The sequence below is a fragment of the Macaca mulatta genome, chromosome 4 (genome assembly GCF_049350105.2).
Source record: "Macaca mulatta isolate MMU2019108-1 chromosome 4, T2T-MMU8v2.0, whole genome shotgun sequence".
Taxonomy (NCBI): domain Eukaryota; kingdom Metazoa; phylum Chordata; class Mammalia; order Primates; family Cercopithecidae; genus Macaca; species Macaca mulatta.
Window position 1 is genome coordinate 70,880,151 of NC_133409.1, and position 21,401 is coordinate 70,901,551.

Consider the following 21,401-nt stretch of genomic DNA (forward strand, 5'->3'; position numbering starts at 1 on the left):
TCTCTATTGAACTTTTAACTCCATTTACTCCAAGTAAGTTCCATTATTAAAAGTGAGCTCTACCAGCATAATTTTTTTGTTTGCGATATTCATCAATGTCTTTAGTGTGTTTTCCTTTTCTTTCATCAGGAAGTTCTTGAATTTGCTTAGCTTTTCTCTTGCTCTAAAAATTCCTCAATTTACGGAGATACCTGGGATTTAAATTCTTGTGTTGCTCTTCCTCTTATTTTTTTCCCTTGACAACATGTACGAACACACTAGCTATTGTCAAATGTCTAACAGTACCTTTAATTCATTTTGGAGATTTTATAAACTAGACACTAGACGATAAATTCTACTAAAATATTTATATTTTTATAAACAGTCCTTTCAAATCTCTAACATAACCTCCTTCACTTACGTGAAAGAGTATGTCACATGAATTGCTGTTCTAAAAATATAAAGTAATATAAAAATTAAACTTAGTATTTGCTTAAAGATAAACACAAAGACAAATAATTCTGTAAATGAGATTACCAAGTACATTTGAGGTCTTAAAGTACATTTTGTGCAAGGATATACAGTTGGAAGGATAATAAACCATGCATTTAAGAAAGTTAGCATTTTTATTTCATTTTCCCTAAATACTCAAAAGTTTTTGTTAAAATCAATATGTGAAATGGCAACCCTAAGATTTGAGGGGATTTATAACCATACATAAGTACCCTAAGACAAATAAGTTTCAGGCTCAGCTTTAACTTTGTTTTTTGAGACGGAGTCTCGCTCTGTCAGCAGACTGGAGTGCAGTGGCGCAATCTCAACTCACTGCAACCTCCCCCTCCCAGGTTCAAGCAGTTCTCCTGCCTCAGCCTCCTGAGTAGCTGGGACTACAGGCGCACACCACCATGCCCAGCTAATTTTTATGTTTTTAGTAGAGACAGAATGATTCTTAAAAATTTTCCACAAAGGAAACTGTAGTAACTATGACATGATTAAAATAAAATTTATCAAGCCCTGACTTTGTGTTTGGTAAGCACTGTGCTCAGTGCTTCTTTTTAGTAATTTGTATAATCACACTGTGTGGTGCGTACTCTGATGATTGGCATTCTATAAATCAGGGCTCTATAAATCAGATCATATGAGAATGTAGTGAGGCCAAGATCTGAACCCAGAAAGTTTACTTTTAACCACTGGTATACAAGATTTTTTTAAAGTTTTAATTTAAAATTTAATTAAAAAGCTATATGTGCATATTTAATGTAGTAAAAAGTAAAAAACTACTAGCAGGTTCTGAATAAAGCAGTGCTTTCCACCCCGGAGTCCACCTGTTCAGCAGCAACCATTTCCATCTCTTGTGGCTCTTTCTTCTGGTATTACTTCTACACTTTTTCATTTTTCGAGACAGGGTCTTACTCTGTCACCCAGGCTGGAGTGCGGGGGTGTGATTATGGCTCACTGCAGCCTCGAATTTCTGGCTTCAAGTGATCCTTCTGCCTTGGCCTCCCACAGTATTAGAATTATAGGGGTGAGTCACCACATTCGACCTATTTCTGTATTTCTCAGTAATATATAACTTCTCTATTTCTAAGTAACATAGCTACTGCTTGATTTGTCCATTTTAGTAATTACTTTATGAATTCTTCTTTAGTAGGGAAGAAATAAACTTCTACATGGCTGACTGAACTCTAATGACTGTTACAGTACAACTTAGAGCTAGGGTAATAATCACTGTTCTCATGATGATGGTTATTTAATATTGTTCACATTTGAGGAACAAAATATGCTACGGTTATGTTTCTTTTCTTTTTTCTTTTCTTTTTTTTTAGACAGAGTCTCAGTCTGTCACCAGTCTGGAGTGCAGTGGCATGATCTCAGCTCACTGCAACCTCCGACTCCCTGGTTCAAGTTATTCTCCTGCCTCAGCCTCCTGAGTAGCTGGGATTACAGGCACACACCACCATGCCCAGCTAATTTTTGTATTTTTAGCAGAGACAGGGTTTCACCATGTTGGCCAGGATGGTCTCGATCTCCTGATAAGTCATTTTTCCTGGATTTTACAATCCTCTCTTTCTCTCAAATTTATAATGCTTGCTTCTATTATCTCTCTTATGGAACTAATAAAACTCCTTCCAGAGTGGTTAAGCCCATCAGATACTCTAGCCCCTCCTGGCTCCTCCTGGCAACATCCCTCCTAGAGCACCCAGAGCCCCTGCTCCCATCTGGACAGGTGCTGGCTTGGCTGCAGTACAGCTGTCACCAGGGACTTTCCTGCACCTTCAATCTGGGAATTCCCTTTTTCTTTCTCCTGAGTTGAATAGCATTTCCCCTCTTGCTTTAGCGCAGGTAGCATATGCAGCGTATGCAACACAGTAGCATGCAGCATGTGTAGCAAGTATGAAGTGTAGTTTCCTCTCACTTTTGTGTATGTAGCATACCTTTCATTAGCTTCCTGCAAATGGGTACATAGGAGGTAAAATTTTTAGATATTAAGTGGCAGGATATAAAATTCTAAATTATAAAGAATTTTTCTCAGCTTTCTGTGGGCAGAGCCATTGTCTTCTAGCTTCCAGTATTGTTTCGGAGAAGCCAGATTTTATTTCATCCTGGAAACCTTTAGGATCTCCTTATTCCTTGTGGTCTGCAATTTTACAGTGTGGCTTTGCTTTGTTTTACATTTTCCTGGGTACTTATATGGCCCTTATAATCTGTAAATGCATGTTTTTCATTTTAGATATATATATGAATATATATACATACACACATATGTGTAATGTGTGTACACATATATGTGTAATCTTCCACAAAGTAGACAAAAAGATAACTATATGAAAAATAGCAAAGAAATATAGACATAAACATAATAAAATTAACAATAATGCAAGAGTTTCAAAATCCAATTCAGTTATTTTATAAAAGTCTTCCCAAAAAAGAATAAAGAAAATGGAGAGGAGAAAATTAACATAGTAGTAATGTAATAAAAGATATAAATACATACTTAATAATATATAAAATATATTTTATTACATTACTACATTATTTAATAATAAACATATATTATTTAATAATATTATATATATTACATTACTACTATGGTAATTTTCTCCTCTCCATTTTCTTTATTTTTTTTAGGGGGGGACTTTTACAAAATGATTGAATTGGACTTTGAAACTCTTGCATTATTGTTAATTTTATTATGTTTATGTCTATATTTCTCTCCTATTTTTCATATATTAATCTTTCTGTTTTACTTTGTGGAAGACAGTCTCCATTCTGAAAGCTCTTTTTTAAAGAAAAATGGCAGCCTTTCATTTTATGAATGCAAAACGTCTCATTTCTGTGAGTTTGTTTGTTTTGTTTTGTTTACATTTTCTTCCTCTCTCTACAATGTGTTTCCTCTGATTGCGCCTTTCTTTATTTCCCTCTGTTTATTTTGGTCTTTTCTTAATGGTAGAAGCTTTCTTAAGCGGTGAGGATTCTTGCCTACCCACACATGTTCAAGAATGAGCCAGCTGTAGAAGCTGCATATGCACCTAAAGTATGTCAATCGGGAGGCTTCCCCGTGGAGAGTCAGGCAGGGGTCTGGCCTTTGCTGGGTTACCTTAAGTATCACTAATTGAAGGTACTTTTCTCTTGTCTGGTCAGTTCTCCAGAAAGGATGCTCCAATCTCCTGGCTAGGGTGGGAGCCTGGGTACTGACATAGTGGGAGCCAAGCTGGGGAAGCGGGATGGGAGCCCGACCATTTGGTACTGAGCCATTCACATCATCTCCCCATTTTTAACATAGTGACTCTAGCCTCCATGGTGTCCTCATCCCCAAACCCAGAGTCCTTCTGGTTTGCCTTCTCCAGAGAGTAATCATCTGGTCTTCTGCCTGAGTAAAGGAAGCAGAGTTCCCTGGCTGGCTGGGCTTAGGAGGAATCTGCCAGTCTCAGCACACCTTATTCAGATTTTCAAGTACTCTTCCATTTTACAGCTCAACAGGCAACTCTACTTTCAGCTTCACCTGATCTCCACTTTCCGAGCCTTCCTGGAACTCTGTGGCATGAATCCACTTTCTCCATCCTCCATTCTGTCAACACCATCACTGATCTATCCACTTTCTATCTTACAAAACTATGTTGGATGTCTGTCATCGCTACCATTTTCTCTCCTGTTCTCTCTGCCATTGTGGTTTTAACCTTTTTCCCTCTCTACTATCATTTTATTGGGGTTTTGGTAGTAGGTGGCGCTATGAATCCATATGATCAATTTGCCATATTTAACTAGATATTTTGTTGATTTTCATACACTTGCGAAATTACAATACTGGCCATTTACATTTTAACTCATCACTGTACACATCATTACCATGTTCTCTGCAAGAATCTGGGAAGCTGGATGCCAACCAGGATCCCTACAATTCAATCATCAGAATCTCAAACATCACCACCCATCAGAAAACTTTAATTTCATAAAAATTGAAAAATATCTTGCTAACAAGTTTTTTAAAAGCAATGGAATATAGTGTACATTTCAAGATAGCTAGAAGAGAAGATTTTGAGTATTGTTACTACAAAGAAACGATAAATGTTTAAAGTGATGGATATGGTCATCAAATTACCTCAGTTTGTTTGCAAATATGCATTGAAGCATCATGTTGTACCCCACACAGATGTACAAGTATTACGTATTCATTAGAAAGAAAAAAATTTTAATGATAATTTTAATATTAAAAAAACTCTCAACACCCAAAACTGTATTTTAACACCTATTTCATGGGCTTAAATAGTCTGTAAAATGAAGTAAGTAGATAAACTATAAGATTTTAAAAACAGGAGGTATTTACATTTTATAGCACTTTAAAATTAAGCAACTTTGCTGCAAACGGCCTAAATGTAATGGAGAGAACCAGAGTGTGGACAGAATATTCAAAGCAATCTAAAGGCACAGAGTAACGATATCTCTAGTGGGGAACTTACAGTGTTTGCTACTGGCAACTGGAGTCTGATACACTTAGTAAGAATAAACGAGGGGGCCCGGCACAGTGGCTCACGCCTGTAATCCCAGCACTTTGGGAGGCCGAGGGTGGGCAGATCACTCGAGGTCAGGAGTTTGAGACTAGCTTGGTCATCATGGCAAAACCCCATCTCTACTAAAAATACAAAAATTAGCCAGGCATGGTGGTGCATGCCTGTAATCCCAGCTACTTGGGAGGCTGAGGCATGAGAATCGCTTGAACCTGGGAGGTGGAGGTTGCAGTGAGCTGAGATCACACTACTACACTCCAGCCTGGGCAACAGAGTGAGACTCTGTCCCCACCCCTGCCCCAAAAAAAAAGAAAAGAAAAAGAAAAAAATAAATGAGGGAGGGAATGGGAGGTGAAAATTTCTTCTGTATACATTTTCCCGGATCATCCCTTTTTGCTTTGTTGGGTTGTACACTGCCAGTGAGATGTTCTATCTTTGCTACACACATGAAAGTGGAATTACAATGTGCGATCTGCAGGTCATGTAATCCTTTTTGCAAAACAAAATTTTTTCAACTTGAAAAATTCTAAGTATGCCTTGTAATCTTTCCCCAAACACTATACACAGGACAAAAAATGAGCGGTGTTCCTTTCACTCTTTTCTAAGTGTATGGTAGTGGGCTAGGTCTAGTGACTCTCAAATAAGTAAGTCAATCTGTTAGTACTATTTTAGATACATAATTGCAGCTCAGCCTTACCTACCATCTTAGAAGGCTTCTTGGTGGATGGATGACACTAACTGTACAATGGCACAAGCATCTTTGTAAGGCTGAACTCTGCAGTCACATGAAACCTTTTGGCCTCAATTGCCTGCCTAGGCAAAGCCCCCTTCCTCACCAGTCCTGCCTAGCTCCCTCTTGACCTTCCATCCCCAGGCACCATCTCATGCCCACCCCATCATCCTGGCCAGGAGGACAGCTATTCCATGGCTTACTAATTCCATTTCAATTTTAAGTCTTACCTGCTGCTCATTAAGCTTTCTCTGTATTTCTTCCGAGTTACAGGAATCGTAGACTATTGGCTTGGCCAGCTCTGACTCAATGTGAGCGAGCCAGGTCCTCAGGCTGCTCATGTTCTTATCGAGCTGCTGCACGGCCACCAGGGTCTCCTTCAGCTTCTTCACCCTGTGGGCAGAGAAGGGGGAACGTCCCGCTTCAGCGAGAGGCCCACTCATGTTTCCCTCGTGTGCAGAGGAGAACACTGGGCTTTAACAATCTTTCTAGGCAGAGAGTTAGAAACTCATGTGGAAGAAGCCAAAGACAGAAGAAAAAGGAGGATAGAAATTAGAGGTGAATACAGACAATGGAGCAAGGATGCAGAGGAGGCAGGGGTCCAGGGCACAGGCGCACAGATAAATTAGTTTTGAACACGGTTTTCCCAGTGTGAGCAGGGTGTGATCACAAGTTTGGAAGGAACACAGGTAGTATTTCTCAACTCCATTACTACCTACTTAGAGCAAAAATCAATTATTGAGTCCCTGTTAAGAGCCTGACATGGCTGAGTGTACACAGATTGCTCTAAAGAGAAAGGTCATGGTGATAATAAGCATACGATCAATGATCTATTAGTGCCCTTATTTAAAAATTGCTGCTATCTTTAGACTATAAGTCTCGCTTCTTGGTTCAGGAAACACGGCCACCTAATTGGCACTGCTCATAACAGAGGTAAACAGCAGATGAGCAAAATACTTCAAGCTGTTAGGGTGTCATCTTGGCTCAACTGAAGAGGTATCTATCTTCTTGAAAATATGTCAAGAGCAACATGACTTGTAAAACTCTAGGTTTGTGATACATTTAAAGGCAGGGATCTGCAATAGAATGTTCTCAAAGATTGACAACTTACACTTACAGTCATGAGATATTCGCTCCCCCTCCCCCACCCCCGCCTTACTTCCAGGCTTTTAAAGAAGTGATTCTCAAGCTGGGATTGTCACACAATCAGCGGAGGGTGCTTTCAAACCACAGGTGCCAACTACCAGCCACCATCTCCAGATGGTTCTGATATGTTTCTCTGATCAAGACACACTGTTCTGAAGAAAATGTCTCATAATCAAAGTATTTTGAACATTTTGATGTATTTTTAGTTGTTTAAAATTGATATCATCACTTCTGTTTCAGTTTCAATAAATCAATGTTTCTCTCTCAAGTGAAAATGTAGTCATTTGACAACATGATCGCTTTTCCTCTTTGTCATTTTTCCTCAAAGCACTGTCATATAAATGCTCTTAAAGGATTTTCACTATGGTCAGCTGTTAGTAATATCTATATTTCAATAATTGTAATTAATAACACTTCTATTTGAATAACATTTTCAGTTTGTAAAAACCCTCTTAGGAGCATTACCTTTTATTCTTTAAAAAAATGTGTATTTAAAAAATTATGTTCATATTTCACAATATATTCTATTGGTAGAAAATGAAAATATGTTGCATTGTTTATTATGACTTAAAATTCCACTTGAGATAAGATTTCCCCAATTAGCTTTGTAAATACAAATTGTACACTGTCCCCCAGACACTTCAAGGCATTGGCCTTGAACACTATTTCCAAGAACTTTTACATACAACTCACTCACATTTCTCTCATGGCTAAGACAAAATTCATCTGGGCATCAGTCAGTGAATGACAGTTTTATTATGGCTACTGGGTACAAAGCTTGTGAAGTACGTTTGACCAACCACAGCACGGACATGGAATTTTACACGGCTCTGGCCACAGTGCCCCAGACTGAAAGAAGACTTTACCATCAATAAACCCACTGGAACAGGCCTGAAGAATGGCACACAGAACAGAGAGGTCTGTCCTGCTTTTACTTCTGTAGGAACGTCTTTTCAGCAGCCTCTCCTACATGACCAGCTTCTTGTCTTCAGATTTCGTAGGATCTGAACACTTACTAGGCTTGGGGATGGTAATGTCGTTAGGGTTTTACTAGAGGTCGGAGTGCTTGTTTCCTCCCTTCCTTATTTTAGTTCCCTGGTATTATTTATGCATTAATTGGTCTCCTCCATGGTAAGTTCCTTGGAAAGCTGGAAATGTGAATTTCCATATTTGGCTATTTCCCTACCCTGGCCATGCTAAACTCAGTGCTTTGCACTAAATCGGGTACTGTTTAAATGGTTGCTAAACATTAATAATGAATATTCTAAGCGAATTGTGTTTATTTAATTAACATGTTTTCATTTAAAAATTTTTATCTGATATTAAGTGTGTATTAAATTTTACTTCTAGGTTCAACATTTGCCAATGCTCTATTTGTCAAGTACTAAAATTTATTCATTTTCTTGGTTCAAAACTCACTTACAAATATGATCAAAAGATCCAAAGCACAAAAGGATGCAAGTAAACACTGTTCCATAGGACCATCTACATTAGAAAAATAAATTACGGGCTAACTTTTGTAATACTGAATGAGTTCCAAGTCAGAGCGGTTAGTATGCAATATGTCAAGGGCATCATGACATGGAAATGTGTGTTCATATAGTCCATTAGGGACAAGTTCCTCTTTCAAACAAATGTGTAAATTTGCTAAAGTCAATGGGGGTGAACATTTAAGCCGTTCTTTTTCATTTTTTAAAACAGTGTATTTTACTACAAATAGCAAAATGCAGTGTGCATCTGTGCTGGGGGAGCAGATGTGAGCCTGGAGGGCATGGATAGTAGGATTCATAAGCCTTGGCTTATTAAACTTGATATTTATTTGCAGGACAGGGATCACCCTTTTTTTTTTAGGAGAAATGTCCCATGTTTCTTTCCATTATTTCTTTAAAGATAATTTTTGGGTAAAGTGTCACAGTATTTTTATTTATCTATCATCGTGAGGAGTCTGAGCAACATTCCTTTCGGTAAACATCCAGGATTATCATTCAAATTAGACACTTGCAGACGTCACATGTCTGGGTAAGTTTAGCAGCTTGATAAATCTGTAAGTCCCCGCAGCTTATGGTTCTTTCACAGTCCAGGCACTTCACCTTTCTTGAGAAGGATTCTACTATGAAATGCAAATATCCAGCTTCTTAACACGGAAACATGTATATACAAACACACATATATATACGTATATACGTACCTACACACATATACTTATAAATCTATATATATTGTATCTATATTTCACAACTTTCCTTCACAGTAATTTAGTATATCCGTAACCCAAAACAAAACAAAAAGTTCAAATTCTAAATATAATAGAACAAAAATTACCATTGGGTAAATCCTATTTATTTGTAGAAATGTATCTGAGGGATGATACAGAAAAAGGAAAATATTTTTAAAAAGTTAAAAATAAAAATTCCTGTCACATTTTTATTCTAACTAAAAAAAATATGAACTAAACATTTGCATAATGTGCTAAATTACTATTTTAGACATTAATCTGTATACTTTGCACATATATTTTATAAGCTTTATATTAGCGACTAAAACTTACTGACAAGCACAAACAAAAGCAACTTTCTCAAACACACAACATTTTCTAGAGCCCTGAAATATTTTTATTTAATGAAAGGAAAGCTTTCAACTACAAAGCTGTGAACCAGCTAAGGCTAAATTTCAGTTTCATCAGAAGCCCATCCTTTAAATAGCAGATGATGGACTAACTGAGTCTTTTTCTGGATCGCTTTCCTGTGTCTCAGCTTCTCTACTCTAGCCATACTCCTTGTATGACGCATACGCTCCAGAGACAACTGGAATACCGAGTCATAATAAAGTCCATTAACCTTTTCATCCAGCTCTGCATGCCCAGTAGAGGTACTAGAAAACAAACCAACAAATAACTCTTGGGAGTCCACATGGCCAGCTATCTCCCAACACCAATCCTCTTCATGTAACATTGGCAAAAACAGCTCTGGATTAAAGCTTCCAGCATCTATCCTACAAACCCCACGTAACATGAAAGCTATGTACAATGGAAGAAACTCAAGAAGATGCCTGCCTTGTGACATCGCAGTTACAATCTGGGAGATCTGCGTCCACACAGCCGTCCTCTGCCATCCTCAGAGCACGCAGGTCCTCTGCCACCACCATGAAGCTTCCACTTGCAAAAGTTAGACTCTGCAGAGCAAAAGGCTATATCCTGCGTGGGGATGAAAGTTTCCCCTTGTCTGTGTATAGAAGTATGAAAATGTTCACTCTAGACAAATGTTGGTAGTCTCTGCCCGATAATATGACACTGGGCAGTGACAAGTGGTCATGTTTCTAAATAAAACCTACATTCATTAACATGTGCCAGGCTTGATCTCCTGGAATGTAGGCCACGAGTGTAAGAAGGGGAAAAAGCTCAGTGTAATCTGTAAGGAGGAGGAAGCTACAGGTCTAAAGAAAGGACAGCAAAAACAACGTTGGCTGCAGGCACTCTGCTGTTCTGTAAGGACAGTCAACTTTTCTTGCGGGCAGTTTGCTATGCGGGGAAGGCTATTTAAGGAAAACAAATCATCGCATTGCAAACAAACAAAATGTCCACAAGCACAGCAAATGGCAGTAGCAAAAGGAATAACTTCCTTCTTTTTTGGGTTCACTATGCCAGCTCGGTAGTGTATGCAAGAGTTTTAGGAGTTGTTTGGGAAGGTGGGAAAGTACATGCTCTTTATCTTTGGGTAGACTATTTGGGCAGGAAAAATAATGAAGAAATATTATTCTCCCTTACATATGCAAAACTTTTGTGCTTTAAAAATGATGTAAGATGAGAAAAATAACATCTTCATTTTAAGAAAATTAAAAAAATAACAATTCATTTGCTTGGGGGGACTTCAGGTAACTCTTTTTCTTTTATGAATTTTGAGTTTCCAAACTTTCTGCACTAAGCATATGATAATTTAATAATTTATACTTTTAAAGAAAATAAGTCCCCAAATCATTAATTCCTATAATTTAATAAAATATGACTAATGCTGGATGCTTTAAATCCTTCTGCGGATTAAAAACTACACACAAATAAATAATAAATATTAAATAAATAATGAAAATTTGCTAAGTTCTTTCCAAAAAGGACTACATGATGATTTGTAACTAAAATAAAACAAAGCATTTGGTTCTGGTCATGTGAGTTGATTGTTTTTCTAACAGAACACTAGAGGAAACACATTTTCTTTATAAAAGAAATACACTGATGGCTCACGCCTGTAATCCCAGCACTTTGGGAGGCCGAAGTGGGCGGATCACGAGGTCTGGAGATAGAGACCATCCTGGTTAACACGGTGAAACCCCGTCTCTACTAAAAATACAAAAAAATTAGCTGGGCATGGTGGCGGGTGCCTGTAGTCCCAGCTACTGGGGAGGCTGAGGCAGGAGAATGGCGGGAACCCGGGAGGCGGAGCTGGCAGTGAGCTGAGATTGTGCCACTGCACTCCAGCCTGGGAGACACAGCGAGACTCCATCTCAAAAAAAAAAAAAAAAAAACAAACAAACAAGGAAATATACCTGCCAGCCTGGGCGACAAAGTGACACCTTATCTCAAAAAAAAAAAAAAAAAAAATCAAAAGATTATCCAGGCACAGTGGCATGCATCTGTAGTCCCAGGTACTGAGGTGGGGGGAAGACTGCTTGAGCCCAGGAGGTTGAGGCTGCAGTGAGCCATTACTGCACCAGTGCACTATAGCCTAGGTGACACAGCAAACCCATCTCAAAAAAAAAAAAAAAAATTTAAAGAAAATCGTATTTTATATAAGAAATAAGTTCTAGAAAACATAGTACTTAAAGATATTACACTGTGAATTCTTTTATAAAACGATCATTCTTCTTATATTAATATATTATTTTTAGTAATCAGAAATGAAAATATTTGAGCTGTGATTAAAGAAATATATTGGTTATGAATCCATCATTATAGGCAACTTTGTTTTTTTCTTGATTATTACTAACATTTTAAAAAACCTGAAATCTTCAAAACTTTTTATTGTCATAATTTCTTTAGTTTAATTTCTTTTACCTTATTTAGTTTTCCTCATGGAGTTAAAAATTTTGAAGTTTTTTTCATGCTTATTATTGTTAGCATAATATATTTATACCAATGAACTAAATATGAGACAAGGCAAAGCTTTAAAGATATAATTATTGAAATAGCAAAAATCGCAATGTTCATTGATACAGAAAATCCTAGGTAAGTTGTGGTATATTTACACTATGGAATACTCCGCAGGATTTTAAAAGAATGAGACTGGCATAGATAGTGTTTTATAGTATACACGGTCCTTTCCCTTGCATTTTCTCATTGGAGATGTGACAGCTAGTTTCATTAACACTTTGAAAACGAGTAACTTGAGGCTCAGAGAAGTTATTTAGTGAGACCTGGGCCACACAGCAGGAACTAGGTGGACTAAACTCAGGCCTCTTGATTAGTTCTGTGCCATTTCTGTGCTCATCGCATCAATGCATTCCTGATCCTTCCCAGGCACCTTCCAACTCGAACACCCTTACGTAATACCAGCCATGAATTCCAAGAATTTAATTTCTTTTGACCTCCAATGTGGGTAGAACATCCTTTAAACTGAAGTCCTCCTGAAGGCAGCTGCTAGGAACTTCACAAAGCCTTGCTTATACTGCATATGTGTTTTACCTCCACAGCCTTCGAACTCCCTCTGGGATGACAGCTGACCTTTATTGAACATATTCTATGCTTAGCAGTTGATATGGTTTAACTGTGTCACCACCCAAATCTCATCTTGAATTGTAGCTCCCATAATTCCCATGCATTGTGGAAGGGACCCGATGGGAGATAATTGAATCATGGAGGTGGTCTCCCCCAGACTGTTCTTGTGGTAGTGAGTAAATCTCATGAAATGTGATGATTTTATTAGGGGTTTCCCATTTTGCCTGGCTTTCATTCTCTCTTGTCTGCCACCATGTAAGATGTGCCTTTCGCCTTCCACCATGATTGTGAGGCCTCCCCAGTCATGTGGAACTGTGAGTCCATTGAACCTCTTTTTCTTTATAAATTACCCAGTCTCGAGTATGTCTTTATCAGCAGCATGAAAATGGACTAATACAATGGTTTACAGGTCCCATTTCATGTAGTTCTTCTAATCATTCTTCTGAGCTAGCTACTATTATGATGCTCATTTTATACATGTGGTAACCAAGGTGCTGAGAAGATAAGCAAGTTGGTGAAGCAGAATCACACTATGACTCAGGCAGCTGAAGACCGAAGCCAATGCTTTGCTTTGTGTATGCTCTCATTTGTGTGCATACACTTTCCACCCTGTGGCTTAGATTTGAGAAACTCAGCAAATACTGGAGTGATTGCTATGTGCAAAGAACAAGGTCAGGAGCTGGGATTACTATGGTGATCAAAGTTAGATACACTTACATTTTAGTAGAGAAAACTGGCTTAAAATGACTGATCACACAAGATTTCAAATAGTTCAGGGAAATGCTATGAAGGAGAAGCCTACTGAGCCGATAAGAAGAATCTGATCTAACCTGGAGAGAAGGAAAAACACGAAGAACAATCAGGAGCTGGCCAGGCCAGGGGCAGGCAAGAGAATGCCCAGGAAGAGAGAATAGAAAGGAAGAGGCCCTGCAGTGAGGAACCCTTGTGTACTTGCATTATGACACTTATTTGGTTAGTGACCATTTTCTTTCTCATCTTTATATCCCTAGAGCAGGTCACCTGTTTTGGTAAATAAAATTTTGTTGGAGCACTGCCATGGTTTTCTATTTACAGATTTTCTATGGCTGCTTTCACTCTATAACAACACGCTAATAGCAACAGAGACTATTTGGCCCACAAAACTAAAAATATTTACTATCTGGTCCTCTATATAAAACATTTGCCAACCTCTGCCCTATAGCAAGAAGCATAGTACTTCATATACAGTAGGCATTCAATAATTTTAAAAAATTGTTTGTTTCTACTCCTACAAAATGTTGAGGCAATTATAATAAATATAGAGATTAAAAACAACAAGTCACAAAAGGCCACATAGTATATGATCTATGTATATGAACTATTCAGAACAGGTACACATGTAGAAACAGAAAGTAGATTAGTAGTTTCCTAGGGCTGGGAGAAGTGGGGAAGGAAGAGGAGGGAAAAATGAGTGACAGCTAATGGGTAACTGTTTTTATTTGGGACTGATGAAAGTGTTTTAAAATTGATTAGAGTAATATATGCAAAGCTTTATAAATATGCTAAATTCACTGAATTACATGCTTTAGATAGGTAAGTTATATGGCATGTGGATTATATCCCCAAAAAAGCTGCTACTGAAAAAAAAAACAAAAAGATAAGAGCCAAATAACTAAAGTATGCTTTTGCTTTGGTGATGGGGATTTAGGTTTAGCAGAGAGAAAAAGAATTTTCACTATCACAAGGTCCAGTTACCCACTTCCCTGCCCCCAAATCATCACAACAGAGTAAACAAGTTGAATTTGACCTTCCTAGATGCTAAGATGAGAAATGTTACACAATTCATTGTCTGTGATAAGCAGCACTGAAGAATTAATACTAAAAGACAGATTTCCTTTTAGCCCTGAGCGCTAGAGAAATTGCTATGTGGATATTCCGCACAGGATTCATTGACAAAACGAGAGCCAGTATTCTTAAAGGCAGTTTTACAGAAATTAGAGTCATATGTCACCAATGACAGTTTCTTATGCTGACTGTTAATAAAAGCCAACGGCTCAGAGGTACTTTTAATTATCTCGGCCACTGCTGAACAACAGAACTTTCTGAGAGGATAAAAATGTTCTGCATTGTACGGGGTCCAATAAGGTAGCCACTAGCCTCATGTGGTTATTGACCACTTAAAATGTGGCCTGTGCAACTGACCATAATTAAAATTAAGGAATAATTTAATTTTATTCCATTTCAGTTAATTTAAATATTCTGTAATGTAAATAGCCATCTGTAGCTAGTGACTGCTGTATTACAGAGAAGATCTAGATAGTATGCAAAGGATACTAGAACATTATCCACTGAGCCCTAAAAGTAACTGAACAACTTTTGTTGTCCTAAAAAACTGACAATGCTTGACAACACAATTTAAAAACTCAGTACAAAGCACATCTGTTTTGTTCTCAGAGTAATCTAAGTTAAACTGATGGCGATGTCAAGTTGACTCTAAATTATGCGTTCTCTTTTTATGTATGTAATAGGTTTGTTATCAGTAAATCTTTTTTTCTTTTTTTTGCTTCTGCGATTGAATATTAAAGACCTAGCTCATGTTTCTTTTTTTTTATTAATTAATTTATTTTTTATTTTTATTTATTTTTTATTTTCATTTATTTATTTATTTATTTATTTATTGAGATGGAGTCTTGCTCTGTCATCCAGGCTAGAGTGCAGTGGTGGGAACTCGGCTCACTGCAAGCTTTCCCTCCCTGGTTCAAGCAATTCTCTGCCTGCCTCAGCCTCCCGAGTAACTGGGATTACAGGGGCCTGCCACCACGCCCAGCTAATTTTGTACTTTTAGTAGAGACTGGATTTCACCATCTTGGCCAGGCGAGTCTCGAACTCCTGACCTCAAGTGATCCACCGGCCTCAGCTTCCCAAAGTGCTAGGATTACAAACATGAGCCACCGCGTCCATAGCTCATGTTTCTATTAGCTGAGATGTTCACCTACAAATATTATCATCTTCAAAAGTAACCTCTCCATTCTCACAAGAGCACCGACACAGCACAGAAATGTCGAAAGGCATACACTGGGTTATATTTTGCTTTAGTGCATCAGCGCTGGAAGAGGGAAGAGTGGTGAATGGACTGAATCACAGAAACCTAATACTTCAGCTGGCAGTTCACAGTTGAGGATGGGTGTGGAAGACATGCATCCAGTCTGTGCACTAACGAAGCACCAATACACAAGGGAATAGAATGCAGACGTGACGGCCGGGTTTCTTTCAGGAGAAGCTGCAAAGGAGACTGTGACTCTAACGTGGTGCTAAACTCCAGGATGGCTCAATGATCAGTGCCTCATCTAGTCTAATTTGGAAGGAGGCAATTAGAAACAGGCAACATATATACAAAAATCTCCTGTGGAATTTTATCTGGAAATTCTGAGACTTTATGTAAGAGGAAACAAAAATTAGTATTATATAAGTGACTACAGTGAGAAGCATGGGTACCTTATAAACATGTAATTGATTGAAATTTATTAATATGTCTTTTGGCAAAGTGAACAATTAACATCTAGAAAATTCTCCACTGAACAGCCAGAAAAAATATGTTATAAATAAATGTGAATTCAAGGAGAAAGCAGCAAACTCATTTGCTGTAATGTCGGCTCATAGCTGGGCATACACCAAGTTAGCTGCTTATGACTAGATTACATTAAATCTGATTTAAAATATCTTTGACATAGTGCATCCTTACTCTCCACATCATTGAGCCACTACAAGTAAGAAAAGAATATTAACTAGTTTAACTGGATTACGTGGAAATGTCAATCAATCTATGAGTCAAATTTGACCAAAAAACTCCCCAGGGGATATTTACCAAACAGGTAGTTTCCCTAACAAGGATATTTATAGCTTGAAGGACTTCAATTCCTTCTTCTGAAACAAGATTTTGTTATCATTTTAGTGAGTGAGAAGTGGGACTGAACACAGCATTGGGATTTTAAAATACACACTTGTCGAAACTCCAAGACCAATTTGAGCTAAACTGTTATTTCCACCTCTTTACAGTGCCTTTTCCAGAGCTCCTACTTATCTCATTGTTTTACTCCAGTCCCATCCTGAACTTCTGAAAGGAGAAGTTCTCCTTCAGTTCTGTCATTTTACCTTGACTCTCATAGTCACTGTCACATTGTAAGTACTTTACAAAGAACTGTGAAATTAGATTGTCGAGATCAAAAACAGAACTTATCTTCCATGTAACTGTCTTCTCTCTAACAGGGAAAAGGAAGTCACCAATTTGAGACGCAGGAGGGCATAGCACTCTAGGACACGGGCTTTGGAGTCTGAGCACAGGCTGTGTCACGCAACATGTGCGTGATGATGGACAAGCCTCAACCTCAGCCCCTGCATCTGTAAAATGGGCATAATGATAAGGGCACCTCAAAGGCCATTGTGAACACATGAAAAGATGCATATGAAACCTGCAGTGTGGTCATTGGAACGAGCAAAGTGTTCAATAAATGTTAGCTGTATCAGTGCTATGGTTAAATATTTAAAAAGCTGAGGCCGGGCGCGGTGGCTCACACCTGTAATCCCACCACTTCACGAGGCCGAGGCGGGTGGCTCACCTGAGGTCAGGAGTTTGAGACTAGCCTGGCCAACATGGTGAAACCCCATCCCTACTAAAAATACAAAAATTAGCCAGGTGTGGTAGTGTACGCCTGGAATCCCAGCGATTGGGAAGCTGAGGCAGGAGAATTGCTTGAACCTGGGAAGCAGAGGTTGCAGAGCTGAGATTGTGCCACTGCATTCCAGCCTGGGCCACAGAGCAAGACTCCACCTCAAAACTAAATAAATAAATATAAATAAATAAAAAGTTGATATACATTTATTCCATTTTGTTTCACTGCCACAGAAATAAATGATAATCTCACTTTCTTGAGTTGGATACTTTTTGGTAACTCTCTTATAGAAAAGAAATATATGAAATGTGTTCAAAATCAGCATACAGAATTGTGACGCCCACAGGCGATTTTGGTGAGCACATGGTATGGAAAGGACATTGTTTCACGTTCACTTTTATGCAGCATGGCCAAGAAAAGAAACCCAGATTTTAAAAGTGTATTGTGGGATAGACTTCAAATGGCACCATTTGTAACCTTCCAGCTCTCCTAATTGCCATGAAGAACATTTACTCAAATATTCAAGTATTCATTTATGCATTGAAGTATTCATTGAATCCATATTTAGGCACGGTTCCCAGTGCTTGTAATATATAGTGAATACAATGGAGGAAGTTTCCTGACCTCAGGGTGCCTAAGTTCCAACATGAAGCCAAATTCACTCCTTTTTATATTAATAGCATAGAGCATTTTTATAACATAGTGCATCATTCATATTAGACTTTTATATTGCTAGTAAATACCCTCATATATTTTTCTTTATGACTTTCATCTCTCTTGCCCAACCCTACCCTTCTACAACAGAAAGTGAGCATAATATTCCTCTTAGGTATGAGGCAAAGGCTTATAGTTACCACTAAGCTCATTACTGTAATGCAGCAGCTGATTTTTACAACCGAGCGGAGTGGCAATAATCAGATTTATTTCCATACCTTGCTAACTAGTAATTTTTTTTTTTTTGGCTACTGCAGACAAAACCACTCTCCACAAATACTGGTCAGCAGTTTCTTCCTGATAAGAGTTTGAATACCCATGAAGCCCTAAAATAAAGAATTTTCTCTTGGGAATGAGTTTTGTTTAGATATGACTCTCTCTCTCTTTCTTGCAGCTACATACAAACAACACAAGATTTATAAAATAAGAGGAGAATTTTCAAGGTAACGAAAGTGCCAATTATGAGAGGAGCACGAACAGTTTTGAAAATGCTGAGATAACCCAGAAAGAGAGACTGATTTATTGGATTATCTTTGGCTGATGAAAGGCAGACTGAAAGGCTTTAAAATGCTGCCTACACGTGTCCTATTGACTCAGGTCCTCTTTACCTGGCTGCAATGAGGTCCAGGAGATGCTGCCACCGGTCGTTAACCTTTCCCAGTTTGTATTCAATCTCAGATGCTTTGCTTTCGTGGCTGGCTTTAGCAAGTCGTTCTCCCATTTGTTGGAGCTGTATTTTGTTCTCTTGAGCAACAGCAATTTCCTCTTGATAATCCTGTGTAATAAATAGCAATCACAGAGGTCAGAAAGCATATTCTTAATGCATCCAGCCCGGCTCTACTAGAAACATGATAATTACTGTTTTCTACTGCTTGGAAATAGTTTGAGCATAGGAATACCATGTGGACATCAGCCCATGTGCACAAGTATTAGTAGTGCTTATTATTTTCGGTATGTATGCAGAGTTGGGATTGAATTTTTATATAGACATTCTCGAAATAAATAGGATGCTGCTTCCTATTTACCTGAAATACATATTAAAAACAATACAAGATAGATATAAAATATAAAGCTTAAAGGATTTTAGTATTGGGAAATTATACCTTATTTCTCTCAACACTAACCTGATGTTATACTTAGAATAAATTCTCATACAAATAGTTGCCGAGAGACTTATGAAATGCACACACACACATACATATGCAATTGATATATGTGTATATATGTAAATGTGACTGTGTGTGTCTATTATGTTATTTGTGTGGAGTATTTTAAAAGAGTTCCTTCATTTAAAAGAGCTATCCTCTATACAATGTCAGTATTTTGCAGTAAATAAATCAATGATAAATTAACTTTCAGTAATAATAACTATTAATTATAGAGAATCGATGGGCTTCAAACCTTCTTGATTTACTCACTTTCTCTGCTAGCTTCTCTTAAGTTGTTTGAGTTAAAGAGGACAGACTCCATATGGTCTACTTGCAAGAGATAAGCACGAAATGGTGTGATTTAAGTGACATGAAAGGACAGTCCCCTCCCCCCCACCGCCACTGCTATCCCCAATGACCCTCTTACTCTCTTGCCACAGTGACAGGATCCAGTCTTTAGGATCAACTTTTTTATTTTTGGCTTAAGCTCCTGTTACATAATAAAAAGTTTCTCAGCAAAATAATATATGAAGACGGGTATTATATGAGTGTGAACATTTTAACCTTCTCTTGCTCTAAAGTTAGTGTAGTAACAGAGCTATCCTCCCAAGTCATTTACCTAAGCCTAAGGGCCCCAAAGGAATGGTAGGGACCAACAAAATTTTATTCCATTCCAGGGCTGACTGCTGTCCTCATGCCTGCAGCCCCGCCCACCCTCCTTTTTATGTTATTTCAACACAATGGGATTCAAAGACCAATACGTTGAATGCATTTATTAATATTATAATATTTCAGCAAACATTTGAGATGATTTTATTGAGAAGTGTTTCTTTCAAGGAATTACTTTAAGACTTAAAAAGTATTTATAGTAAAATAATCCTCTTGGATTGTCTTTAAAATCAAACTATTTTTGAGTGTTAATACCAACAGACACTAATATCTTGGCTTCAGTTTTTTTAATGAATTGTCTTTTTCTTTTATTTTTTTTTCCTTCACCTTATTAGCACTTTCCAGTTGACAACTGCCTTTTTCTATGTTGCCAAAATTACCAAATCTTGATGTTATTTTCCTTTACAAAAGAGACGCCACAAAGAGGAAAACTCATAAGCCCTTTAAAAAAAACCCATGAGTTATTAATATACAAGGTAGATAGTTAACATTTTAAATAATATTCCTAACATTGTGCCAAATAATGTAATACAATCTATATGAAAAGCTGAAATTTTTCTAAATTTTAAGTTATGGTTATAGATTGTTAAAGAGATGGTTTTTTTCCCCACACTCTCACACTTCCCATACTTTAGGATGTATATCTATACATCCTAAATTTAGTAAAAAAAGCAATGAGAATAGAGACAAATTTAATCAAAATTTATTCTATAGCAAATTTTACTCTACTACCTATAGTGCATTAATCATTCACTGATAGCATTCTCTGACACCCAGCAACTTAGCAAAGGGCAACCATGAGCAGATGCTAAAATGAAATCTGTATCATCTCAGCCAAGAATTTTAATGTTTACAATACCAAGTAAACAAATGCTTATTCATTTGGATTGATCCAATGGATAAATTCTCTTGGACTGTGTGCATATGGATAGAAATAATTTTTCTTAACAATCATTTGTATTTCTTTTCAGAATAAAGGAAGCTACAATTTGTTGATGCAGTAAATACTGGCTGAGTGCTTATGAGAAGTTAGGTACTGCTTCAGGTGCAGTGGATATAGCAATGAACAAAATAGACAAAGCCCATGCTCCTGTAAAGCTGACAGATCAGTGGGGTCTCCACTTGGACAATGAATAAGTAAATACAAAAAATACATTGTACATTAGATGGTGATATGTACTAACGACAAGCACAAACTAAAATAACATTAAAATCACTGATTGTTCACAAACACTGTGGAAACAACACTGGAATCACCAAATTCTTTTTTTTGGTTTTTCTTCTGGAGACAGTCTTGCTCTGTCACCCAGGCTGGAGCCCAGTGGCACAAATCTCGGCTCACTGCAACCTCCGTCTCCTGGGTTCAAGTGATTCTCTTGCCTCAGCTCCCTGAGTAGCCAGGACTACAGGCATGTGCCACCATGACCGGCTAATATTTTGTAGTTTTAGTAGAGATGGGGTTCACTGTGTTGGTCAGGCTGGTCTTGAACTCCTGACCTCTGGTAATCCGCCTGTCCTGCCTCCCAAAGTGCTGGGATTACAGGCGTGAGCCACTGCACCCGGCTGAAATCATCAAAAATTTTAAAATGCTAGTAAATTTGATCAGCTTTATACAGACATCAGAAATGTTCTGGATCCAAATGAATATATAAAATA

The 21,401-nt window shown here is 37.8% G+C and overlaps 1 protein-coding gene across 16 annotated transcripts in view; it reads right to left on the minus strand.

Moving 5' to 3' along the window:
* SYNE1 (spectrin repeat containing nuclear envelope protein 1) overlaps positions 1-21,401 on the minus strand; it is a 529,762-nt gene that overhangs the window by 36,588 nt on the left and 471,773 nt on the right. For 15 of the 16 annotated variants that reach the window (XM_028847246.2, XM_077999556.1, XM_077999555.1 and 12 more), the window contains 2 exons: positions 18,537-18,703; positions 5,946-6,108 (listed from right to left, as the gene is read on the minus strand). In XM_028847246.2, coding sequence (XP_028703079.2) covers positions 5,946-6,108; positions 18,537-18,703 — 330 coding nt within the window. Of the gene's footprint in view, positions 1-5,945; positions 6,111-9,909; positions 10,006-18,536; positions 18,704-21,401 lie in introns of those variants that run through there. The other variant, XM_077999561.1, reaches the window with a different exon arrangement.